The sequence below is a fragment of the Malus sylvestris genome, chromosome 17 (assembly GCF_916048215.2).
Source record: "Malus sylvestris chromosome 17, drMalSylv7.2, whole genome shotgun sequence".
Taxonomy (NCBI): Eukaryota; Viridiplantae; Streptophyta; class Magnoliopsida; order Rosales; family Rosaceae; genus Malus; species Malus sylvestris.
This window is the reverse complement of record NC_062276.1, coordinates 30,533,031-30,560,103: the sequence shown is the minus strand read 5'-3', so window position 1 is coordinate 30,560,103 and position 27,073 is coordinate 30,533,031. Positions and strand designations below refer to the sequence as shown.

The 27,073-nt window shown below is 36.6% G+C and overlaps 2 protein-coding genes, 2 long non-coding RNA genes and 1 pseudogene across 6 annotated transcripts; all 5 read right to left on the bottom strand.

Annotated features, from left to right (window-relative positions):
* Positions 1 to 3,559: 3,559 nt before the first annotated feature.
* Positions 3,560 to 9,206, bottom strand: LOC126609809 (uncharacterized). 2 transcript variants are annotated; one of them, XM_050277734.1, is made up of 6 exons: positions 9,086 to 9,206; positions 8,876 to 9,000; positions 7,497 to 7,555; positions 4,420 to 4,486; positions 4,098 to 4,253; positions 3,560 to 3,575 (listed from the first exon to the last, which is right to left on the bottom strand). In XM_050277734.1, exons 2-5 carry the CDS (start codon positions 8,970 to 8,972, stop codon positions 4,099 to 4,101), a joined length of 378 nt encoding a protein of 125 aa, XP_050133691.1. In that variant the 5' UTR covers positions 8,973 to 9,000; positions 9,086 to 9,206; the 3' UTR covers positions 3,560 to 3,575; position 4,098. The 2 variants fall into 2 exon arrangements, with proteins under 2 accessions (XP_050133691.1, XP_050133692.1); XM_050277735.1 differs by having other exon boundaries at positions 9,093 to 9,206.
* A 1,734-nt stretch (positions 9,207 to 10,940) lies between these two features.
* On the bottom strand, positions 10,941 to 11,891 carry LOC126609813 (uncharacterized). Of its 2 annotated transcripts, none has more exons than XR_007618299.1 (4): positions 11,835 to 11,891; positions 11,576 to 11,707; positions 11,197 to 11,449; positions 10,941 to 11,073 (listed from the first exon to the last, which is right to left on the bottom strand). It is a non-coding gene; the product is annotated as an uncharacterized LOC126609813 (long non-coding RNA). The 2 variants fall into 2 exon arrangements; XR_007618300.1 differs by having other exon boundaries at positions 11,592 to 11,707.
* A 3,613-nt stretch (positions 11,892 to 15,504) lies between these two features.
* On the bottom strand, positions 15,505 to 16,425 carry LOC126609811 (uncharacterized). The gene is made up of 4 exons (XR_007618297.1): positions 16,025 to 16,425; positions 15,891 to 15,945; positions 15,705 to 15,771; positions 15,505 to 15,600 (listed from the first exon to the last, which is right to left on the bottom strand). It is a non-coding gene; the product is annotated as an uncharacterized LOC126609811 (long non-coding RNA).
* Positions 16,426 to 16,621: 196 nt separating this feature from the next.
* On the bottom strand, positions 16,622 to 17,308 carry LOC126611961 (uncharacterized). Its single transcript, XM_050280263.1, has one exon. The coding sequence runs from the start codon at positions 17,306 to 17,308 to the stop codon at positions 16,622 to 16,624; it is 687 nt and encodes a 228-aa protein (XP_050136220.1).
* A 303-nt stretch (positions 17,309 to 17,611) lies between these two features.
* On the bottom strand, positions 17,612 to 19,083 carry LOC126609801 (F-box/kelch-repeat protein At3g06240-like; annotated as a pseudogene).
* Between the last annotated feature and the right edge of the window lie 7,990 nt (positions 19,084 to 27,073).

The following is a 27,073-nucleotide window of genomic DNA, read 5'->3' as shown; positions in this document are numbered from 1 at the left end:
CAAAGAATGCCTACTGACGCTCCGGTTCGAGTGACTACGGGACAGAGGTTCAGGGCCGAAGGGTAGAGGAAGACCTAGGAAAACTTTGGAAGAGACCCTAAGAAAAGACTTGAGTACTTGGATCTAACGGAGGACATGACACAAAACCGAGCGCAATGGCGTTCTAGGATTCATATAGCCAACCCCACTTAGTGGGAAAAGGCTTTGTTGTTGTTGTTGTTGTTTGTATTTTAAGATTAACTATGCATTGTGCGCAAATCAATTTCATATTTTTTTTTTCTAGTACCCACCAAAACATCAAAAACCACTTGTCCACACCAAATTGCATATAAAAGATATTGAGGCAACTCAGATTGCACAACGAAAACACATAGTTACCAATACAAATACTTCAAACTACGACATAGATAGCTTCAGCTTGGCTACATATAAACAAATTCAAAGCTCAAGCCTGAAATTGAGATCAAAAACTGGAAATCTCACTTCAATTAAGCAGCTTTTCAGATTTTTACAGCTTAAATATGCATGATAACAAAAAGAAGCATCCTTTCTTCACTAAACGGACACTAACAGAAAAACCATATTCATATTATTCAGATTACAAATACACAGGTGACCAAATAGCTAATAAAGTTGGACAATTTGACCCCAATCCAACACAAAAATTGTTCTGGTTATACATGTGATACCAGCCTAAAATATCAACCAATTCCAAATTAAAAATGGAAAATGAAATGAAGCAACATAAATTGAATACAATTTGGGGAAAATTTTCTCACCTGGAGCTCCGAATCTCCAAAAGGTCCCAATCCAAGCGGGCTCCAAATTGGGCCGAAGCCATTAGGTTTGGGGGGAGAGGAACACGGAGCTACTGTGAGAGAGAGAGAGAGAGAGAATGCATTGTCCTTTTCTTCCATCCACCCACTGGATCGCAGTTCCTTCACAAAAAATTATATGCATGTGTTAGTTTTTCAAGTTCTAGTCTTGCAATCAACTAAAGAACACCATAATTGAAGAGTTCAAAGGGGTTTACCTTTGGATTCTTCCGCTTTCAGATGGAGTTGCTTAACGTATCAGACTTCTGAGCTTCTTCTTCTTCCATAAAAACATAAAACTGGACAAATTTCCATTCCCATTCAGTCCGATTCTGATGAATGCGCCTGAAACCATGGCTAAAAAGTTAAAAGCCAAGCTCCAATCCTTTCTCTTCTAAGAGAACTTCTCAACCAATACAAAGAACTGAGTAGGTGGTGATGGATGAAATAATTCAGAATTTTTTTCACATTTTTATTATTTTCCAAGTTTTTCACAGAGCCAAATTAAACCGACATGCTTAAAAAAATAGTTGATACCTGTAAGGCTGGAGATTGCTTTCAAGGCCTCTTGCTTTTCTTTGTCCTCATGTAAATCCAATTTCAGTACCACCTTGTGCAGAAAGAAAACAATTTTCAATTAACAAATTGTTTTGGAAGAGAAAATGGAAATTCGTTAATACAAATGCCAATGTTAGAAATCTGAGCCACTAAGATTTGTTAATGTACTGATATCGTAATATAGCTAAGCATAGCTGCATGAGAGTATGACTGCTCTCTATTACTTGCCAGTTTTAGTGAGACGTAAACAAAACAATTCTCTTCTCTATGCAGAAATCCCTACAAAATAAATACAAAGTTAAAAAATTCGAACATTGAGATATAATATAGCTTGTATAAACGATGTTCAAAACATGAAAACTGATGACTAATTAAAGATATTTTACTTGTAGTTTTCTGAAAGCAAATTCAATAAAAAAAACATAAACTTAATAACCACCCAGAAATTAATCGACGATTTATACAAAACTCAGAAAAATTACTAAAATTCATATAAAATTACATTAAAAATCTCATAAATTAAATGATTCAGATAAAATGGAATCACATCAAAAGAAAATTTAAATGAACAATACTCCAAAGACAAAAAAATTGAAACGAAGAATTCTACAAAAACATGAAAAACTTAATAAAACCCGATTTAAATGAAGAATTCCATCTGAATCAGATTTTCACATGCAAAAGTTCTAGAAGATGCCTAAGATGATAAGGAGTCATTTGAGACCATCCATTCGAACGCAATCACAAAATCAAAAAGGACAAAATGGGCAAACAAAAAAAATGAGGAAGTACCTAGCTTGAGCTTGAAAGAGAGGAGGAAGAACGACGGTGCCCTTCTTCTGCAGAATTTTGCCGATGTTGTTTTCGGCCGTCGCCATTAGCGTTAGGAAGATCGACTCTCACATCCCAAGAACCCTAATTTATAAACTCCCAATCAAACGCAAAAAGGATAGAGGAAACCCAAACAAAGGGAAATTAGAGAAATTCACCATACCGTAAGACGCTTTCTGACGGCCAAATTCATCGACAACGGAGGCGGTTGTCGACCGTCATTGTACCACCATTTCGCGCCTGGCATGTTTGAGGCTTTCAACCGTCACTACTTGGTTTGTGGGCTTCACATCGAGAGATACGGAGAGCGGAGAGAAAGGAATAGCAGTTCCCTCTGTGCAAGCCCATACTCACCAACTCCCTCAATCAACTCTCTCCATTCTCTGTCCGTGAAGCATCAATAATCTGAAAACCCAGTTCGATTTTTCATTGCTCGGATGGAGAAAATTGAGGAATGAAAGAACAAATTAGGGTTAGCACTAAAGTTGAGAGAGATGGAGAGTTGGGAGAAAGGAAGAGTCTGAAAGAGAGTGAAAGAGAAAGGATTAGAGAGAGGTTGAGTGTGACAGAGATGAGGAGAAAACACGGGATGGGATTAGCAATCTCTGAAATCACTCTCCCTACCCCCAAATCCCTGAAATCACTCATCTGAACGTGCAATAAAGCATGGTCCCATCGACCCCATTCCGGTTCAGAAACAAAGGAAATGAAAGTTCCCCTCTAACCAATGCTCGTTCAATCACCTACACCAACAATTGATTTGATGTGAAAAAATCAACGCTAACCCCCTTTTTGGCAGCCTCACTCCTCCCTGAAATCTGTCCACAAATCCTCCTATATATATCTCTCTCTCAGCCTAATCCGTGAGTTTTGGCTGAAGCACAGCCACACCAAATTTAGATCAAACCCTAATTTCCAGAATAATGATAAAAATTGACAAAAAATATATACAATTGGCAAGTTACCATTGATTCGAGTTCTGGTAAGGAGTGCGGCGGCGAGGTAAGGCGAGGTGTGCGACGGCGAGGGGAAGGCGAGGTGTGCGACGGTGAGGTGCCTAATCGACTTTGTCGTTGAAGAGCTCTGGAGCAAAATGTGTTTGTCGTCGAATAGATCTCTGGAATAAAATCGGGTTTCCTTCCATCCCCCACCCTTTCTACGGACACGTGCACTCCGAAGGGTGGCAATTTCGTAAATAAATCAAAATTTTAAATCTGAAACTGAAGAGGCGGTGGCAATCTTGTAAATAAGTTGAAATGTGGTTCAAAACACTGTTCATTTGTACAGTGCAATTTCAAAGCCTTCTTTAGACTAAAGTAACTAGAAAATAAGCCCTGCGCATTGCAGCGGGACCTACTGTTTCAAGCGTAACTGCATGAATAAGACACATTTAACCTGAATAAATACAACACAATCATGAATGAACAGAGAGACACACGAGTGAATGAGGTCAATAAGAAGCAGTTTTTCTTTTATACACACTTAACCTGAATAAATTCAACACAATTACGAACAAACATAGGGATACATGAGCGAATGAGATCGGTTAAAAGCGATTTTGCTTTTATACACATTTAAGTGAGTTGGCATATAAACACGTTGCACAATGAGTGGGAAAAAACTGTATGTGTTTGATTAGAAAGAGATGGTGTTCAAAAAATAACATTTAGTTCACACATATAATATGTGTCCTGCAGTGTAAGCAGCTAGTTCAATAGGTAATTTAAAACATAAAGTGTTGAGGACTTGTTCAAGTAGCTAATTTTGGAATCACAACTGTTCAAAGGCAAAAAAACAGAAGGTCTGTTCCATATGAAACAGAAGCAAGCTGGAGTTTACACATATTTTGCCCCTGCAGTTAAGATGGCAAAATATGCTCTGCAACCTACATACCTCATTTAGCAGTTAGCAAAACACAGAAATAGTAGTGTTTGAGCAGGTAAGTCGTCAACCATAGATGTTCAAACAAAAAAATATGCAGCATGTTGTGCAGCATTTGATCACGGAGAGCATGGGGTTCACTTTTTCTGGGACCAGACATCTTCGACACTATAGCAAAAAACATAAATCATAGATGTAACAAAAGCAGCCATTATGGATGCTAAACGAATAACATAAGGCGATCAAACCAAACAATCAATCATAAAATCATAAAGTTGTGGTACCTCAAACAGAAAGAATGGGAAAATAATGCATTTAAGTTCAGGTGACATACCAAAGTGTTTATTCAAAACGCAGCAGCAAGAGCAAATTACAATGCTGTAATGAGAGTCCAATCTAAACTACAAAAAATGAGTGAGATTCAGAGTAAGAATTCAAACCGCTAACAAACGGATTCAATAAACTAACTAAAACTATAACACTCCAATTGTATAGTTAAGACAATTTTCACACTTATTAAACCATGAGGGTGAAGTTTGATTGAAATACATAAGAAGATAATGTTTGTATAAGGGATCCCTGAACCAAATATTATATGGAAAAATGTCCAACTTGACCAAAGGATGTTTATTCTAATTTTGGCACTTGATTCCATTGGAACGACATATATAGAAATTAAACAAAAAGTCAGATACCTATAACTAAAGGAAATAACAGAGTAATAAGATTGCAGGAGCCCATTTAAAGATTGCAGCAGCTCATTAGAAGATACTCGGACCAGTCTATTTTTCTTTACAAACAGAGAGAGCATATCGCATAAAAGTGTTCAACCAAACGGAGACACCATTAACAGCATAAAGACACTATTTTTAATGTACGTATCCCGACTATATCTTTCAAAGCACCTGCACCAAGTTGCAGACCTATATACTGTATGGCCATACCAAAAGCTTGGCCAGACCCCAATCCAATTACCATACCACTTTTAATGTATGTATCCACCTACAAACTCAAATATGAATCTTCCTTCCATTAGTTCCTTCCTACATATAACAGTCATACAAACTATCAAAGCAAGAAAGAAGGCAAGCTTCATTCTTCTCTATAAACCATAAGTTCACTCACCTAATGACTCCCTCTTTCCAGTAAATTAGCAAAAACCCCGACAACTATAATTTTTATACAAAAATACTTCAAGAGCCTCGTCTGTCTACTTGCTATGCTCTAACTGATTTTGGTGCCCTGCTCTTGTTACAAAGTCAACTGGGGTTTTTCCTGAAGTATTTAGTTCGAATTATTTTTCTTTGAAGCGTAACATTGTCAATGACTTTTATGTGAAAACACCACCCTTTCTTCAACCTTCATCTTATATGGTTCTTTTCCACCAAGCAATTTTTTTCTAACATCATTCCTCCACCAAGTTGCTAAGAAACCAAGTGCAGCAAAAAGAATTATGATGAAAACCAACCACAATTAAATTAAGCCTGAAGATCCAATTTCTTGAGCATTTATTCAGCAAACAGAAATCTCCTCACAAAGAAAATATAACTATATAAACAAATCAAATTCAGATACAGATATACAGTGTGGTAGGTTGCTTGGAAAAGAGCAGAGTCATAAGTTGGGACAACAAACTCATATCAAAACTACAATGCAAAAACCATCCCAAACCAGCAAGAATATAGCCAAAAAAAAAAAAAAGTCTCAACAGCAAAGGAATGGGAAAAAAAAACACATAATATACCTTTTAACACATCAGCTTGAAAAAACCCCAACCAAAAATTACAAACTCTGAAAGGCACCGTTTCCTAACTAAAAGAAAAAAAACGAATCGAGCAAACACAGAAAACTCAATTAGAACAGCATTTAGAAGCACTATAAGCCCAAATCACAAAAAACATCATCTTGATCAACTGTTTGTTTGTGATAACTATCTTTTTTTGAAGCACTCACTAATCAGTCCTTGGTTGTAGACCAACCAAGACACAATGGGAGCGCACAATTAGAAGCTCTAGGCAAACTTGAATTCAGGAGACTGTTTCTGATATTAAATCACGTCGGAGGGTATGCGAAAGTTGGACTGTGGCTTATTTGGTTCTACTTTTGAATTGCCTCTTGATTAAACTATTTACTTAGCAGCTTTTAGGTGTCTTTACTTATGAATCATTTTTTTTAGAATCAAGTTAGAAGATGTTCTAGCACCAAAGACTATTAGAAGTTGGAAAGATATGCCGATGCAGCGGTTTGAGAACACAGTTTGGGAAACTTTGGGTAGGAAATATGCTCGCAAAGAAAACCGACAATGGGTGAGCATAACTCTCAAAGCTGGTTTATGTTTAAATTAGTGAATTACCATAATCTTTGCTGGTTGGTTTTCACTCATGGCCTACTTTTTATTCAAGTTCCTGTAAAGAATATTGGTCTTTTATCATGCTCTTTTCTAAATTTTAAAAAGGATCATAATTTTGTAAATAAATTCAAATCCCAAATTGAAATTGCAGTGTAACCAAGCCACAGTTTATCACATGGTTTTTTATCCTAGCCATAATTAGACTAATGTGTTTTATACCTAGAGACTAATGTGCTTTTTCACATGCTTTTTTCTCTCAAAATTTATAGAAATATGAAAATGATCATCACAAATTTCAAAACCTGCATTAACCAAATTAAAAGGAAATGGACACCATGAGTGCTTGCAAGATGAGAGAAGGGAAACAAAAAGGAAATGGTGCATTTGAACATAATGATGATAATTTATAACTTTAATTATGAAAATGCTTAATTTTCATGTGTTAAATGAATGAGGATATCTTAAAACTTTAATTAACCGGAATGACCAGGATCTTTTAAAACCTGTTAAAAAAATACCATAAATTCTAACGAACTTAGAAAACTATGTTGACTTTAAAAATGCAATTACAAAACTCAAAGAAATGAGAACAGTCAAACTAAATTATGTATTCTCCTCAACACCATCGGCACATCTTTGACTTGTAAGAAAAATAAGCAATGCTATATATAATTGTGTTCCCAAGTCTCCATTTTTCCTTTTCCAATAAATATGAAACCAAACCTATCAACCATTTATTCAACTCAGTGCACCCACTTGTTATATAACTAAAGGTCCAAATGATATAAGGTCTAAAAAATGGTATCTCGCACCAACAATAGGACATTAATTAGTCATGACTTGTGCTTATGCATACAATGCCTTACTTGATTCAATAGGAACAGATAGATGCTCATGTCTTTCTTGGTACAGATACTCATATTGTGCTTAATTAGCATCACACATCATGATATTAAAGTTCTAATCATGTTAGACCTATGCCATGTAGCATATGCATTCAACTCAATACCCTAACATTACAGGCCAAATTAAATAATATTATCAAGAAGTTGAGAGTTTACCAAAGCAGCAAGGCAGCAGTTGTAAAATTCACAGTCAAAAGCTTTCACTTTGTTTCGATCTACAAAATACCAAAAAGACATTCACGATCGAGGAAAGAAAACACGTTTCATTAAAGAATGCACTTCAACCATTATCAAATTGTCAACTAAACGAAACGTGTAAAACTATACACATTTACACAGCCAAACTCTATACTTTTTATCAGTGAAAAAAAACAACAATTTACCAAACAATAAACATAAAATTACATATTCAAATTGATTCGACAACTTTTTAAAGATTCAAAAACTGAACCAACAGACATTTTTTTGAATATCAAACTCATTGTGCCTTCTGATTTTGCTTGTATACATAAGCTACCAACGCAATCACTCTGCTACCACATGTGGTAAGCTATTAATAGCAGAGCAAAAAAAAAATTTACAGAACAAACTCGCGACCAAAATGAGTTACGATATTTAGCAAATTTTATGTATCAGTACTAAAATTTTCAACAGGAAACCAAACTGCATCTTCTGTGAATGTTCATTGCTTACTAAAAAGATAATATGGTGGTTTGAAAATTTTAAAACCCATTCACACGTGACATCAGAAATTCAAACCAATTTCTACTATATATGATGACCTTCTTTCATTGAGACCATCAGCATTTACTCAATTCTACGCTATTTAACAGCCTCAACCGCAATGCCAAAAATCCATACACAATCCTCTCTCTAACATTTTTTCACTCAGTTTCCAACTCAATTCAATCTACATACTATTGGGTTTTACTGTGAGCTCAAATCAGCATGGTTACCACTAAAGCTCAAATCTTTACCAAAATCCCGACATCGTCCTCTCTCTCTCTCTCTCTCTCTCTCTCTCTCTCTCTCTCTCTCTCTCTCTCTCTCTCTCTCTTGCACGTTAAAAAATCAGGGGTCCAGAAAACCTTCAAAATGATAAATAAAAAATTATCTCTCTCTCTCTCGATGACTTGCACGTTAAAAAATCAGGGGTCCAGAAAACCTTCAAAATGATAAATAAAAAATTATGTCCATATCATATAATGTAGTAAGGAAAGAAGCAATGCAAAACAGTCTCTAAGAACCAAGTTAGCATCCAAAGACACACCTCAACAGTCTCCAGAATTTTGTTCCAAGTATAGTCTATCTTTTATTTTCAAAATGAAACATCTTCACGTACCAAGTAAATGATAACATAAAGTATCATTTTCAATTGATAGAAATTTTTAATTGAACCTATATATGTATATCTGCACGTAGAAAAATCAACTATTTCTCTAGTACTAACAAAATTAGTAATGTACATATGTAATATATATATATATATATATATATAACTACACTTTTGGATTTGGAGGAGGAAGCAACCATACCCTGAATATATCCAAGGCTAATGAAAGGCTTGACTTGTTTGTCAGTCAATTCTTTGCTCAAATTTCTCTCATTATATGTACTTGAACCTGGACCCATGCACTTGTACTCTTTGCAGGCCACATTGCTGCAATTTCAAATTATATTATTAACTCTAAAAACTAATTATATGAAAATGCTTAATCATGTTTTAAATGACATAATATGCTAACTTGTTACATTCAGGGTGGTTATCGCTTCAGTCGGCAGGGTTAACCACCTTGGTCATGTTGGTGTAGGCATACACCATATGGGGTATGCCTCTCCAAGCCCTGCCCAAATATGTGTCACTGCCTGCCCCATTAATTATATGTTACATTGTTAGTCACCAAGCATCAAAAGTTCTAAACCATGAGTTGTAGACAAACAAAAAGATTAACTACACATATCTTAGTTAATCCACCCAAACTGTGCTTTGAGAGGGGGAAGGAGAACAATCATGTGGAATTTACAGTTTATATGGTGAGACTTGCATAATCCACTCGATCATTGTCGTTCGTACACATTCTTCATAAATTATATGAAAATTATGGGGAAAACAAAGAACATGCATACATCTATATATGTATGGCTTAACACCTGAGTGTAAATACAATAAATATTAACATTTAGAAAATGAACAAACCTGTTCGCGAAACATAGACAAATCATCGAGCTTCCCGAAATACTTGTTTCAAGGGACACAGAGATCGTATTCTCATCTTCCATGCAAACCTGCCCCAAAAACCACTATACTCAATGCTAATGAAAATTTCAAGGACCAACAAAGAATGTTGGAATTTCTTGAACCAAAAACAACTAATATTGATCTTAATAGAAATTCAGAACTTCGATTAGATTATAGGATTTTGAAAAATAGTCAATACCATTTGAAACCAAATTCCACATTTCTCAAAAAATTATGAAACAATCTTGTTTGAGTTCCATGAATATTCCTAGTATCCAAATAGCATGTAAATTTTCCTAGCATCCAAATAATTCGTCAAAAGCTCAAAAGTCCAAACAAACAATTAAAACCAAATCCTCAAATGTTTGGTTGGAATGAAGAGATTTAGGGGGGGATTGAAATTCGAAAAGAAAATTTTACATCCAATCCACCCATTACAACCCCTGGCATGAAACTAAATCCCACACCTACTCAAAAGACACAAAAGCAGAAAATTACTCAATTTCAAAATCCAAATCAGAAAATAAAACCTCACCGTTTCTCTCGCTCTCCTTTTCATCCCGCATATCTTCTCCTCATATTAATAATCCTGCAATTCAGACCAACCCACTACAACCATAATCAGTGAACTGTTTACATTAAAACTTATGAAATTACAGCCCATTTGAAAGAAGATTAAGATTTCATTGTTTTAATAGAAACACCGAAAAATGAACATTTCACAGCGAAGAACTAATTTCTCATTATTTAAAAATTAGTCATCTAATTTCATAAATAAAATTAAGAAAAAAAACCCCAAAAGAATGCAAAAAATTGTAACCTTTGGATGAGCAAGTAGAAGACATCGCCCTCATTCCACATATTTCCACTGTGCTACAAATTCAATACTAAATAGCAAAAAATTCAAGTTTGTTAGTCATAAAATATCTCAAAAATTAACTCCTAAAAGTAATAAGAAAAGAAAAAGCACTAAAACTGACAGGGAAGAAAAGTTAAATTGATTACTGTTTGTTAGTCATTTGAAATATCCAAGTCGCAAATTCTAATTCTCTATAACCGATGAGCCATATTGAGCTCATTTGTGCACTCGATATAACCTATGAGCCACATTGAGCTCATTTGAAATATCCACGTCGCAAATCCCCCCCCCCCCACCCCACAGAGCCCATAAAAAAGTGACAGTTTACCTTGGAGTCTCAAGAACACGGCCCTTGACCTGAGTTAAGTCCTTATTTATAGAAATACCACATGTACCAAGCACAGGATCATTATCATACTGGTATTTTTTCATTGCGTGCAATAGTAAATCAAATGAGCAAGAAGAATTATTGCAACATGTGGTAAAGAAACCAAACCTTTCATGACCTGCAAAGCTATATTAGTCACAGTTCTTATTCTTTCCTGAGGCTTCTGCCTTGATTTTTCAACTAAGGATGCCCTCTGCTTTGAAGATAATACTTTTGTATACCGTTGAAGCGAAACTAATGAACAAAGCTAAAACACCAAGAGAAACCACATGGGGAAGCACAAATCTAGATATCAGACAGAGGAGTTCCAAAAAGATAAGACTAAGAGTCTGAGAAAAAATGATATGATAATCAAAAGAAACTGGCATACCTGCAGAGGCAGATAGTTAGGCCTTTTGGGCTTGCCATTGATCAAAACCCTAAATAATCAAACCAAATCGTTGCACAGAGCTTCCAAAATACCTTTATCTTAGTGCCAGAAGGAGAACCCTAAAATTATACCTTAACTAATTGAAAGATAAGAAGTAGAAATAAAAATACTCAATATTTACAGTCATTGTTTAAACTGAATAATAGCCACGGTCCACATAATCTCCCATAAACAAATAGTTTGTATCTGAGCACTGCAAAAAAATTGCAACAGGAAATTAATGTTATTTTTGGAAAGTGAAACATCCAACAGAACAAACCAGAAAACTACAAAATAAGAAAGAGAAAACATCACCAATAAGTAGCAACCAATTAACAACCTTGAAGAACACATACGATAAATTAAATAGCCCAAATCAGAACAATGCCTTTCCTCCAATGCGGAAAAGCTCCGCCAAATCATGGAATTGTCCATGAATATCACCACAGATAGTTAAAGGGCTTTTTACAGGCTGCAACACATAAAACCCAAAATGGTTATTCATTTACCTCATGACATGCCCAAATCTTTATAGGTCCAAAACCTGTATGAAACAATACAAAGACATGAAACAGAAACTTGCAACTAAAAAGGCCCACTTGGACATTGCTTTCTTCCATTAATATTTCCTTGGCCTTCTCGCACAGCACCCTTACTTATATTAAACAAACAAATTAAGATGAAAATTATTTACATCATTGAACGAAAAAGAAACTCCGAAGAAACCATAATTAAAAAAAGGTCCTTTAACAAACATTAAATTGAACATGCTTGTATTTCAATAACAGATTTCCGTTTTCTTGCTCATTAGCGCTTTCAAAAAGCAAATATTTTGGTCCTATTCCGTATAACATTGTATAGGCTGGTGTACCATAGAGCATAGCCAATGTTCTGAAATCCAAAAAGCACCATAGCAACTCAGTTTTGAAGCTAACACTCTTATAAAGTATGCTATCATCCTAGCATAGCCACACAACCCTCCATCCATCCCCAAGAATTATTGATATGCTTATATGCACTATAAAGCATATACACAACGTGCAGATTATTTGGCAAATCAAAAGTTGTATAGAGTTTCCTCCAACAATGTAACGTAAACTAAGATGGTTTCACATTACTGATTTCAGTACCGTCCAGATAAGGGAAAATTCAAGGTATCTCCTTAACAATGTATTACAATGTTCAAATTTAGCCAAAACCAGACTCAAATACTGCACTCCACGAAGTCTCTGTTAATCATAACTCTGCAAAGGTCTATAAATCTGTTGAAAGATTCGGTTTTTATGGCCTTGGACTCAGACACCCAAAATTCGTTTTTCCTGTTTCACAAATCCCGAAGGCAGAAACCTGCAGTGTCACAGAAAATGGGATCTGATCCACATTGCCAATACCCAACACTAACAGCAGAACACATCATTATAACCACCAAGTTCATGCATTTCTTTAGAATTTTTGACCCAATTGTAAATCCAATAGAAGGTCGAAAACCCACATCAGTGGTACATTCAATTTAAAAGTTGAGAAATTTAAAAGTTGAGAAATCTAACCCACTTATCTATTGTATTAAACCTTAAGGACATCTCCACCTTCTAACTTAAGCTTAGTCAACATACCACCTCCTAATATAAACACTTGCTTATAAATATAAATTATAAATAGTTTTGACATTAAACAAAAGAAAGTGCTTAGGAAAATCAAATTTAACAGAGGTCCATTCCTGTAGCAGGGATCACTCACATAGGCCAAACGTATACCATATCCCAAATCCCACCTAAAAACACACCAAAAAATTGGAATGATTTTATTCTAAACAAAAGGCCAAATGTTAAGCATTAACTAATGAGAATTAAAATTTATATAAACTCCAGAATTCAAAGTTTCAAATGTGACAAGTAAAGATGTGGTTTAGAGTCTAGACAGAACCAGATGTTAGTATCGGCTCTATTGTACCAGATTACTCTCTCAGTCTAAAGCCCAATCAAGTGCCAACTCAGCCCAACTTCCCATTTGAAGCTGTTTCCAATTGATTATCCACCATAAAATGTTTTAATTCATTGCTGACATGCTGCAAACAAATTGGGATTCAAAAAGTTGATTGTTTGCTAGTGCTCTAGTAAATTGGAAGACAATCATTCTACTTTAGTCTACTGGCTTAATAAATTATTGATTGATTACAAGCAGACAAATTGGAAAACACAATCATTCTACTTTAGTCTAGTAAAGTATTAGCTAGTGCTCTGGTAAAGCTTGTGTTGTGTTGACCCGTAAGAAATGCCAATTACAACAAAAAACTCATGACCTTAAGGCAATAGCTCTCATGTGGATTAAATAATTTGAACCAAAAATTAATATATTTTATTTTCAAACATTTTTCTCATAACTGAAATGATGAAAGCAGTGCGCGCATCTCTATCTTTCAGTATATTCAGCTCAACTACCTTCAAGTTCAAAATGAGATTGTGAATGCATGAACCTTTATAATCTGTATAAATTTGTTATTAAGCATTTACTGATAGCCATGTAGTAAGTATCAATCCAGTTTCCTGCTGTGTGATAGAACCTTAACTCTTCGGTTGAATTAACATGCGTAATGCTGCCAGAATGCATTACTAAGTGCATATTAACCCAGTCAAATCAATTAGGATATCAAGAAAGATGACAACAAAATAAAACATGGCCACTCTCATGATGAAGATGAATTTAAACGATTCAATCCTACTACAAATGAAAATCCCTAGAGAGGAATTTCAGCACAAATTTGCATATGCATTGAAAATGAAGATTTCAGAAAATGAAACATTAAAGGATTGAAAATTCTCGAAAAAGAAAAAGGACTTGCAGTGACGGACGGCGGAGAACAGAGATGAACAGTGTAAGACAGTGTAGGAAAAGTTTTCGTAGCTGGGTGAAAACAAAAGCAACCACTAATACAATCAAGTAAAATAAATGCAAATCAAGAACATGTAGAACTATATAAATAAGGAATTCAAAACATTATAGCAGAAAATCAATTACATAAAACTTTTCTTTAACCACTCTTTAAATGCAGAAAACTTAAATTAAAACTAAGAAACACGTATGCATAAGCACATTACTTACACCCCAACCACTAAATAAGTGCAATATGACACTAATCCACTACACACATACAGACACACACAGACACACACAGACACACACAGACACACACATACAGACACACACATACAGACACACACATACAGACACAGACACACACAGACACACACAGACACACACAGACACACAGACACACACACACACACACACACACACACACACACACACACACACACACACACACACACACACACACACACACACACACACACACACACACACACACATACATACACACATACATACATACACACACATACATACACACACACATACATACACACACACACACACACACACACATACATACATACAGACACACACACACACATACATACATACACACATACACACACACACACACACACACACACACACACACACACACACACACACACACACACACACACACACACACACACACATACATACATACATACACACACACACACACACAGAGAAACATGAAGATTTCAGAAAATGAAACATAAAAGGATTGAAAAATCTGGAAAAAGAAAAAGGACTTACAGTAACGGACAGCGGAGAACAGAGATGGACAGTGTAGGCAAAGTTTTGTAGCTGGGTGAAAACAAAAGCAACCACTAACACAATCAAGTAAAATAAATACAAACCAAGAACATGTAGAATTATAACAGTAAATTTAATTTGACAGATAATTTTCTTGCTAAAAAACTTTGATCTGCAAAACCAAATAACATTTTTCAACAAAACATGTAGAATTATAACAGTAAATTTAATTTGACAGATAATTTTCTTGCTGAAAAACTTTGATCTACAAAACCAAATAACATTTTTCAACAAAAAAAAGAACTAATTTAACAAAAGCAAATACAGTATACGAAAAACAGCTATTCAATTTAGCTTCATTAAGAATACAGGAACCAAATTATAGAAGAACCAAAAGGATAAAAATATAGAAGAACCAACCTTTTTGAAAGATCACTGGTTCCATCGTACGTTCAATAACTTTAGCATGAACCAAAGTATCCGAAATAAAAACAAAGTCCATTAACTAAATCAGAAGAAAACCAATACAGATTAACAGAGAAAAAAGCATTCACACACATGCATAATACAATACATACATATACAATATATAATTCAATGACATACCTTGATGGCCTGTGGATATGCGACCTTGTTTCGAGAAGAAGAGCAGAAGGAAACGGTTCTAATGATGAGGCAGTACAAACTTTTGAGTGGGAACTGAAATTAGAAAAACGTAAATTTCAAACCATAAGTCCCAAATCACAAAAGCCCGAAATTTAAACAAATTAAAGCCACCCGGATGTACAACCCGAAGAACTCACCGGAAAGCCCTAGCTTTTCTGCCTAAATAATTCCTTTAAATCAAACCGAAAAATTGAAGATGGTTACCTGAATTCAATAAAAATTAAAATATAATGAATTTACTCTTAAACATGGTTTTTTCAAGAATCAGAAAAACCTAAAAATATCCGAAACGATCGCAAATTTTGGAACTGCTTTAAACCAACCTACCATGAAATTGGGTCCACTGCGCTCGCCATTTCCCACTTCCTCCTATCGTTTCTAATAAAACAAAATTTTAAAATTGTCAATTTTCAGATATTAATTGGAAAAGAAAGCGCAGAATTGGTAAGGTCCGCACCTTCACACCTCGTTTCTACGACTGAATGAGTTCTCTCAGCCGAACATATAGAGTGAGAATGCCGAGCTGTCAAGGAGTTCGCGGCTGGCGAGACTGAGAATGGCGAGAGAGATAATCGGTGAGATCTGAGGGAAATTACAGAGTGAGAAAAGGGAGGGATGGGGGGCTTTGATGGATGTTTACAGAGAGAATCGAGAGAGAATGAGGGAATGAAAGAGGGGATGGAACGGACGGGAAAGTATTGCACTATGATTGACACGTGGGCGCTCTCCACCGTGCGGTGGCAATTTCATAAATAAATAGAAATTCCAATCTGAACATTAGTGAAGGGGCGGTGGCAATTTTGTAAATAAAATGAAATTCAGCTCCAAACACTGTTCATTTGTACAGTGCAATTGAAAAGCCTTTTCTTTTCTTTTTTTTTTTTTTTTGAGATCAAGGAAAGTGCATTCCAGGGGCACAGAGACTAGAGAAGAAACAAGAGAGCCTACAAAGAGGCAAACAAACGACAAGATAAAGAGGAAGGCAGTGTAAGGAGTTACAAACACAGACGCATCAACTAGGCTAAGGCGTCACCCCCTACACTACCTTCTACAACTAATATGGACAAGGAAGACCATCATTGTTTAACACAAAAACTAGCGAAGATGGAGGCCTATCGACCCAAACAACATCACACAGCTCCGCACAATCACGCGACGTAAGAGCATCTGCTGCCATATTGGCTGATCTTGGGACCCAAGACCAGCGACAGTTCTGGAAGGCTTCCCCCAAGAGCTTCACTCTTGTAAGAGTAGGAACAGCCTCCCAACTGCCATTCTCAATAGAATTTGAAAGGCAAGAAATCGCCTCGGAAGAGTCAGATTCCAAAATAACCTCATAAAAACCCAAAGTTGCACCCAGTTCACATCCACGCAGCAAGGCCATAGCTTCGACAGCTGCAGCACAGGGGGCCCGAATGTGGTAACGAGCAGCCGCAATGAAATGTGCCTCAGCGTCACGTAAAACCACTCCCACAAACCCCGAACACAACATCTTTGACCAGCTGGCATCAACATTTATTTTAGTAAAATGGGGTGGAGGAGGAAACCACAAGGGGGCGCAGCCTGGAACCTGGCCGACACACTCCCGAATCCGATTAACCTCTGGGCCGCAGGAAACAGCCAAGAAAGACCCCACTGCATTAGATATGGCCAAAACAACATTTAAATGGTTGATTCGCACCTTGTTAAACACAAAAGCATATCTGGCCTTCCAAATATGCCAACAAGTGTAAGCCACCATTCTTTGGGTCCATAACAACTCAGAAGGATTACCAATAGCAGGATTAAAAATAGCGTGCAGCCAACTTACCCAAGAGTTAATAGCCAGCCTGTTTATCTTATAACCCAAAACCCCACCAAACCAAACAGCTTGAACCCATGGACATAGGAGGAACAAATGCTCAACAGTTTCATCATTGCACAAGCAAATAGGACATGTGGGAGAAGTGGTAGACCGCCTCTCGTACAGATTCGCATTTGTAGCCAGAATATTGTGCAGAGAGTTTAGACTAAAGTAATTACAAAATGTGGAAAACCCAAAAACTGAAGGTAGCCCATGATAAGCAAATATATTCCAAAGGCCGCAAACCAAAACTAAAAAAATGCAAAATCAAGCATTATATCATGCATACAAATTAAATAGGAGAAAATGGAACTTTGCCCTCAACTCACTTGACTGAAACAATACTTTCCACATAAATAAGAGCTTCGAGATTTGTAACCTTATTGATAATAGGAGGAATATGAATATACTTGAGATTTCCGGTACTAGAATTATAAGAGATGACTCTTTTATCGAAGGTAACCATAAGAAACTCGTCGCTTTTCCAAAATGTCAATAAATTCTCATTGTCTTTAAAGGGTCCAAGGGTTAGCAGTTTTGTCCATAAACTCTTGACTCCGTCACAGTCGTCCATTACCCATATTTCAAGTATTTCCAATATTCTAGAATTGTCACTTTTATCATAATGAGAGCAAAAAGAAGCGATGGATTCATTATACAGAAAAAGATCATAAAACAAAAAACCGGATTCTTTCCTATAAGGCAATTGTATTCTATGAAATATCTCATCGCCTAAATCAAATGAAAGTATGTATTCCTCGTCATCACTTGCAAACAATAACAAAATCCCTTTAAGTATACTGAATAAGAACAGTTATAGGTATCACTTGATATTTCAATCTCGATCACTCTCCAAGAGTCAGTAGTTGTGACATACACCTCAGCCGTGTGAGGAAGAGCAATACGATGAGAAAAAGTTCGCATATCATCTGAATACTCACAAATTTCTATAATTTTCACAACCTTGTATTCTTTAGCTTTGCTATCATAGCCAAATCCCATTCCTTGAAAGGTCGATTCCAATTCGAATTTTCCCTCCTGAGGGGAAGGTAGAAGAAGGCATGAATCAGGTAGTTGCTTCAGTTCCCTCGTTGCAGGATTGTATAAAACAGCATTTTTCCCTACTATTAGACAGACAATCCCATTGCAATAGCCATGAATCGATACATGATCATGATCTTCCAATGGAAATTGTATATTTAGGTCCTCAACATCATAATAAAGGTTGTGCTCATCACTATCCTGGGAAAGATTAATCATGGACCAGAAATATTCTCGTTTCCAACTTCTGTCCGGGAAAACGGGCATCTGAGAACGGTGGAGAAGGATACAAGTGGAGGATGAGAATTTGTTGTCAACGGAATTGCTGAGGTGTTTGGCCATAAAACTTGGATTGTTGATGACCGTGCACCAAGACTTGCGTATACATTTGAACCGCATCAGAGACTTCGGCGGCAACCTGGACAGGATTTCGGCCACCCTATCTTCAGGAATTTCACTTTCACGTACATGGATCATTTCAGTCACCCTATCTTTAAGAGTTTCACTTTTACGCACCTAGGATATTTCGGTAATTTTGTTCCACAGGAAATCTTCTCATGTATATGTACACAGGAAACACCACCAGTTTGAGAGACAATTTAAACCAAAACTCCAAGTCCCTAGGGCTTGGTAGATCGAGGTTCAATCATAAACATATTACCACATATGATGCCAAAATTCAACATTACTAAATAAACTTGGAGTTCCACAACCACAACATATTTAGCTATCAAAGAAAACAAGGGCGATCCAAAGTTAGATAGTTTTCCAAAGAAAACAGGGGCGATCCAGTCAATTTAGAATTTTATGATGGATCGCACTTTCAAATTTTATTTTTTTATTATTTTTTAATTGATAAAAAATAACAGTTCAAATTTTACCTTTTAAGTTCTACATTAAATTGAAAATAAGGTGAGCGTAATATTTGTATATGGCCAGCTTGTAACATCACATGATTTTAATTAACTAAGAAAAGGAAATTTTAATTGACTAAGAGAATTTTTTAATTAAGAGATTTTTTTCATCAGAAATACAATCACATAACTGCATCCTGTTTGGATCAAAACTTGATTTTTGGCCCAAAGATGGAGTCGGCCCAAAAGGAGGCCTGGAGGAATAGAAGATCAAAGCCCAGCCGAGACTTGGGAAGGCAGGAAAGGGCATTTTCTGACTTGATACAATTCACAAAGGCCACTTGCCTACCTACTCAAGGACCAAGTGGTATAGACTGATCAGACTGCACAGCCCATAAAGTACTTTATGGTGGCATTACATGTAATAAAGCTGATGAGTCATCACCCTCAGACCGCATTCGGGCAAAGCTGTTGCTACAGGAGCCAAACCGAGTAGTCTATAAAAGGAGGAAGAGAAGACAGGAATAAGGACACTCAATCAAACAAACAAAAGCACAAACTCTGCTCAAAAAGCCAAATTTGCCTTCAAACGAAGCTGTAGTCAGCCCAAGCTTTCATCCCCCTCGGGATAATCTTTTCTCCTAAACTTTGTAATAGCTCTGCTACCTTGTTCAAACTTGTTGTAGTATCGATTCACCCTTTTGTATTCTCCTTTCCCCTCTCCACCTAAGCTTTCAGACCTTTGATAGAACCACAAAGATAGGGACCTGCAAGACGACCAGCCTTAATTGATAAGGTTTAATCTTGCCCAACCTGCTTTGTTCTGTCTTTGTCTTTTCTTTCTTTAAAGTCTAGCGATATGTGTTGGAAATGTGCCCTAAAGCCAATCATGTGATGATACTTTACGGACATTTCACATGTTAAACTAATCTAGTTTAACATATAAAGGGCATAGATTATTGTTTGAGCCGTCTCATATAAATGTTATATGCTTAAACAATAAAGTCCAAGGAATTTGTGATTGGGAGAATGTAATCTAATGAAGTTAGATTCTTGAGACCATTCTTTCGTAGACACATCCTAAACGTTCCTGATCATAGGATTGCCAATTGGGCATTGACAGTCCGTCAAGATCGGTACGTACTATGTCTTCTCTCAGGGAGAGTGATTAGTCTCTAGTCATTGGTGTGTGTGACATCAAGACAAGTACGGTAGGTGCTCAATAGAGAATGAGTTCACTGAACGCGATCAACGAAGAGTTCTCATATTCCATGTCACATGAGAACTCATGGTTGGGATAATGCAAATTAGTCCTTTGACCTGAGGCATCATAGTTGTCTTGTGGTTAAGACCTTGATCTTTGATTATGTCAAAGTCATCCCACCAGGAGGGTGTCCACGGCATCGTTGGGGTCAAGCCGCTTAGCTATGGAGACAAGTGAATGCGCAACAAGGGATCTCTAACCTTCAAACCGTTTGAAGGAGAATACTCTCTGATATGATTTGAATCTCTGGCCAGAGTATGAATGAGATTTGGGAATGCGTTCCTAATCACATTCAAGGTAATCATATAAGCACAAGACACACATTGGATAGTAGACATGAGAAAATAAACTATCAAACCAAACAATGTGGTCAAGAGTATTAGATTAGAGAAGGGCCGTATTGCATTTGTAATCTCGAACTGAATAGGTTCTCTAACCTCTTCTGATTAGCTTGGGTAACCATGATATGCTGCTAGGTGTCACTCATGGTTTGTGGAAGCCCTAGACGTGTATAATCACTAAAGGGAGAATTGAAAATAGTTTCAATTCACAATCGATGTAAAATGGTTTTAATCGCCCACTGCCTCGCTAAAAGGAACCTAATGGATCGCACACCGTGAAAGGTGGAGATTGGAGATTAAACGGAAATGAGTAAGAATGATTAAATGGTTTAATCATTTATTTATGGCAAGGATTAATTAATATGTTAATTAATCAAACGAATAAGTTCGTTAAAGACTTCGGGATAGTTTTGGACCTTAAGGCCTAATGGGCTTCGAACGTCAAGCCCATTAACTTAAGTTGTATGACAATTTAATGAATAAAGATTCATTAAAGCCCAAAAGCCCATAAATCCCTATATGGCCGGCCATGAAGATGAATTAGGGTTGTTTGGTTATTTAGATCACTTAAAGAAGTGACTATATAAATGACTTTATAACTAAATATGAATTAAGTGTTAAATGGGTTTATTTTGGGGAAAATTGGTGAGAATTGTCTCTCCATTTCTCTCTAAAGAGGCCAACACCTTGGAGGGTACATCTAGCAATCCTACTACTCCAAGGTCACTCATTTCTTCTACAATCGAACCTTGGTGTCGAGAATTAGAGGTTCTCAATTTTGGGAACTTGGAGAACCTATTCTTCCATCCAAATCCATGGATCTAAGAAGCAAGGAATGAAGGCCCTTATCTCTTTGGGTGATTAGCCTTTGCTTATGCAAAGAGGAATCTACAAAGGTATTAATTTCAACTCACTTTGTTTTTGAGTTGATTATTGGTTCACCAATCTACTAGGCTTTGAATTTCATGGTCATGTTTTGTTTTTGAGTACATACAAGCATGATTCCGCCTTTTAATTGTTAATTGCATGCTATATGATGTTGCTCAAATGAACAAGTTTTTCAAAATAATTCCTTCAATATGTTGTATGTTTTTAGTTATATACAAGCTGTTTCTAGCAAAATCACGATGACAAAGCTTTCTCAACACTTGGATCTGATTTAAATATATCTTCAATGCTTAAATTAGATCCAAGTCTTAAGCCCGCAGGCATGTAAATCTGATTAGTTTAAAAGTCCTTGGCCTCAAGGCATAAAAAAGAACTTTATGTGGACTTAACCCATCCACGACAATCCTTGATAAACGAGAAGTCCGAAGTTACTTGGGGCGCAAGTAATCGACCTACCTTCTAGTTTTCTTTCTATTATATCATGATTATCATAGAACGCTTAAGCATGGGATGGGCTCTAATGGAAAGCCTCAAGGCCTACACCTAAGGCCCCACAAAGGCATCCATTTGGATTCATCCTATTCAGCGATCTTAAGAGTCTAAGCATAAGAATGAACTCTGATGGGAAGCCTCAAGGCCTACACCTAAGGCCCCACAAAGGCACCCATTTGGGTTCGTTCTATTCCTTGGATTCGGGTAATCAGAAATATAATAGTTAGAAGACTCCTACAATCACAAGAATACATATGATGCGTTCGAGTACTGGTTTAGTTATGTATGGGAAGCCTCAAGGCATACATTTAAGGCCCCACAAAGGCACCTGTTATAACTAAACACGGTTTCTTGGATACATACATATATATACAATGAAAGAACGACAACCATTTTACATCTGCCATGCTAAAGATGGCAGTGGCACGCCTGAGCACCTAAATGTTAACCTTGATTGTGAGCCTCAAGGCCAATACCTAAGGCCCCACAAAGGCACCTCTCAAAGTTAACTCTGTCCTTCTCTTTCAGCCTTGCCCGAAGAGCCTTGCCCGACGAGCCTTGCCCGACGAGACTTGCCCGACAACGCCCAGAAACAAAGCAGAAGCCCGACAGCAGCCCTCAACCGGCGCCAACCTCCAGGGGAGCTGTGTGCTCGTCGGCCAGGAAACATCCCCAGCGGAAATTCCTGCCACGAACACATCCTTATTACAACTAAGAATTTTTCTATTTAGACACCACTTCTCATTCAATTTTACCCCAATTTCTATCTACGCCCATTAAAAATTAAAACCTTTACTTGTTCACCACATTTCTTCGAAAAATACCATCAAATACCCTAATGCAACCAACCACTAATGCACCCTTAATTTCTAAACTTGAGTAGAACAGTTCTAGTGGTGGAAGGCAAGGGCACAAAATATTGCCCAAAACTCAAAAACATTGCTCCACCAGCCCAAAAATTAAAGGCCAATCAGTAGGCCCTACTATACCCAACTTGGTTCCAAGGCAAGTCTTGCGGGCAATGTTTTTTTTTTTTTGGGATGTATGTAGAATAAGGTTGAGACATGAATCATAATTTATCAAGACACCAAACCACTTTACTTGTATTATAACGAATATAGAACAAAAACTCACCTGCAGAATTTCCAGAACTTGAAGCCATATCACCAAAACTCTCAGTGAACGTTCTCCTCTCTTACAAAAAATAGAATGCTCGACTCATAATAGGTTTGAAGTTCAAGAATGAGCGTAATCTCTGTGAAAGTAGAGGCCATTATATATAGATATCAATCTTTGCCAAAACCAACTAGGATTCCCTATTAAAATCCACATAGGAAACTAAATGTGTTTCCTTGTTCAATAAGAAATTGATTTCAATGCCAATAAACAATCCATCTGTAATGATATTGGCATTCATCTGTAATGATATTGGCATTCCACTATCAATAAGACTTTCCTATACTAGATCGAATACAATATAGCCCACCTAAAACTCATTAATCACACATACTCTTATTCTAGCATTCTCCCACTTGAGTACGAGACTAGTCTATGAAGAAAGTTAAGGTTCCACTATAAAACCAATTGGCAATATGAGGAGTAGCCCAACTACTTATAAGCACATGCAAGGTCTCTCCTCATCAATGTGGGATTCATTCTTAACACGCCCCCACACGTGGATAACATAACTCGTATGATGTGGAGTACGTGTGGCTATTGGGCTTTACACGTGGGACAACATGCTCTGATACCATGAAGAAAGTTGAGGTTCCACCATAAAACCATTTGGCAATATGAGGAGTAACCAAACTACTTATAAGCACATGCAAGGTCCCTCCTCACTAATGTGGGATTTATTCTCAACACGCCCCCACATGTGCCTAACACGTGGACAGCATAACTCGTGTGACGTGGAGCACTTGTGGTCGTTGTGCTTCACACATGGGACAACCTGCTCTGATACCATGAAGAAAGTTGAGGTTCCACCATAAAACCAATTGGCAATATGGGGAGTAGCCCAACTACTTATAAGCACATGCAAAGTCCCTCCTCATCAATATAGGATTCATTCTTAACACACCCTCACAGTGCCTAACATGTAGACAACATAACTCGTGTGATGTGAAGCATGTGTGGTCGTTGTGCTTCACACATAAGACTGTGCTTCACACATAAGACAACTTGCTCTGATACCATGAAGAAAGTTGAGGTTCCACTATATAACTAATTGGCAATATGGAGAATAGCCCAACTATATAAGCACAAGCAAGGTCCCTCTTCATCAATGTGGGATGCAGTCTTAATACGCCCTCACACATGCCTAAAACGTGGACAACATAACTTGTGTGACGCGGAGCACGTGTGGCCGTTGGGCTTCACACGTGGGACAACCTGCCATGATACCATAAAGAAAGGTGAGGTTCCACCATAAAACCAATTAGCAATATGGAGAGTAGCTCAACTTCTTATAAGCACATACAAGGTCCATCTTCATCAATGTGGAATTCATTCTCAACACGCGCCTGCACATGCCTAACACGTAGACAACATGACTCGTATGACGTGGAGCACGTGTGGTCGTTGGGCTTCACATATGGGACAACCTGCTATGATACCATGAAGAAAGTTAAGGTTCCACCATAAAACTAATTGGTAATATGAGGAGTAGCCTAACTATTTATAAGCACATACAAGGTCCATTCTCACCAATGTGGGATCTATTTCAACACGCCCCCACACATGCCTAATACGTGGACAACATAACTCGTGTGACTTGGAGCACACCCCTTATTAATTTCTGTCATTTGATATTCTTCAATTCATCTGGTCAGATGGTCGAAAATTAAAATGGTGTGTGAGAAGTAAAAAGGAGTGTGTGAATATCTCACCCCTTTCAATAATGAGTTAATATAGGGTAGGTAATACCCACAGTCAAAATGTGCACTGCAAATTTGTTTGCCCATCTCAATTACCAAGTTGTTAATTAACCAATGAACAAGTAATTTGAAGGTGATTTGCTACCCATCCGTCTAAATCCTACAATTATACATGATCTTTTCACTAAAATAATGAGGGGTTATGGCGAATCAAACATCATTTATATCATCCAATATATTAGTTAGCACCATATTTCTTAATGGTAAAATAAAACAGAACACCTAATAACGTATCTTCACATACCAAAAACTACGAGATTGCTCCTTTTATTATGGAATGATGGAGGGATCGTATTTTTCAACTACATGAGCTTACAATAATACTACACGTCCTACTGTTTTTGAAAAACAAAAGATATGCATGCTATGAATTTTAATTTATCTTTGATATAACAATATATCTACATTAAAAAATAGAGAAAAAGTTTGGTTTTAATCTCACGATTATCGAGATTTGAATATAAAATATCTTATTTAAAAATAAAAAGAATATCAGAATCCATAATACTATGTTTGCTACTTGAACCGTAATACTAAATGATTATTATGAATTGTTGCTTAACCAGTGCTAGAATTTCTTTTATTTTTTTGACAAACATTTGTTATCATGCGGTAAGAATATAGAGCCAGAACCCGAGTATTGTACAATAAAATAAAATAAAATAATGGGCTAATAATATAGAGCCAACTTTTCAATGGTCAATGTTAATGCCTATTCGAAAACGCCAGAAGTCAGAGCAAATTAGTTGTCTTGTCTGTGGCCAAGGCTATAAAAAAGGTCAGGTTATAGTCAGGTAGAATGGTGGGGTCTAGATGATATTAGACAGAGATTTTTAAAACAGTGTGTGTGATTTTAATTTTATGATAAATTTGACCACTCTAACTGTGGGTGAAATAATACAAGTAAGCATTGATAGGTGCATTATTTACCATATTTTCATATTAATTATCCATAAGTTTTGTTAAGGAAATGATTATAAAAGAGCCTTATTACTTTCCTTTTCTCTGTTTCAGCCATTCTGCACACTTTGAATGTTTTTGGCAATAATTCGACTTTCAGGAAGAGTTTTGATGCAAGGCCAATTGGAGAATGAAGCTAAGAGGGTGCAGATCGTTGTGTCCAAATTTCATAATTTTCCATGGAGCCATTCATTCCAATTTCATAAAATCAATCCCGCATAAGTTGTTTTCCCATCAGAATTGCGCAATTGTGGGACAATGAAGATTTGAAGGCTTTCCCGATTGTTTCTAGTAGCGTGCGATATATGCCTGAAAAGATAAGAGATAAAGCTTCATTTCCCATATTTTTTAAAAAAATTCCAGAAGATAAATCGACCCCAAAATGGGCATGCAAGACAGATGACGTGTTTCCCAAGTTAACAAGGATTCTTTCTAGTTTGTGTCATTAATTGTTTAGGAGTTTGTTTTATTTAGGAGAGTTTCTCCCAGACCTTTTAGGGTTTTTCTAGCATAAACAAGGGTCCCTAAGCTCTCTCTAAGATATCCATCCACCCCTACATATCCATATCACCCACACCATATTACCATTCACCATCTCCGCAATTTGTGAAGAAGAGTTTAGGGACGTGCTTTGCCATGGATTTCGGGTTCTATCTTTCTTTTATTTTTATTTCTATGTGTAACTAAGTTATTTTATAAGGTTTATAATGAAGCCATGACATGAATATTTGCAAGTATTTTGTTAATTATTATCCAATTATATGCCATGTTATATTCTTAATCTTTGTGAGTATTTTATTTTAGGTTCAAGTTTCTAATGACTGATCACCTTAGGAATTTTGCATCTAGATAGTTAGATAAATCTATGAGGATGACCAATCAATTAA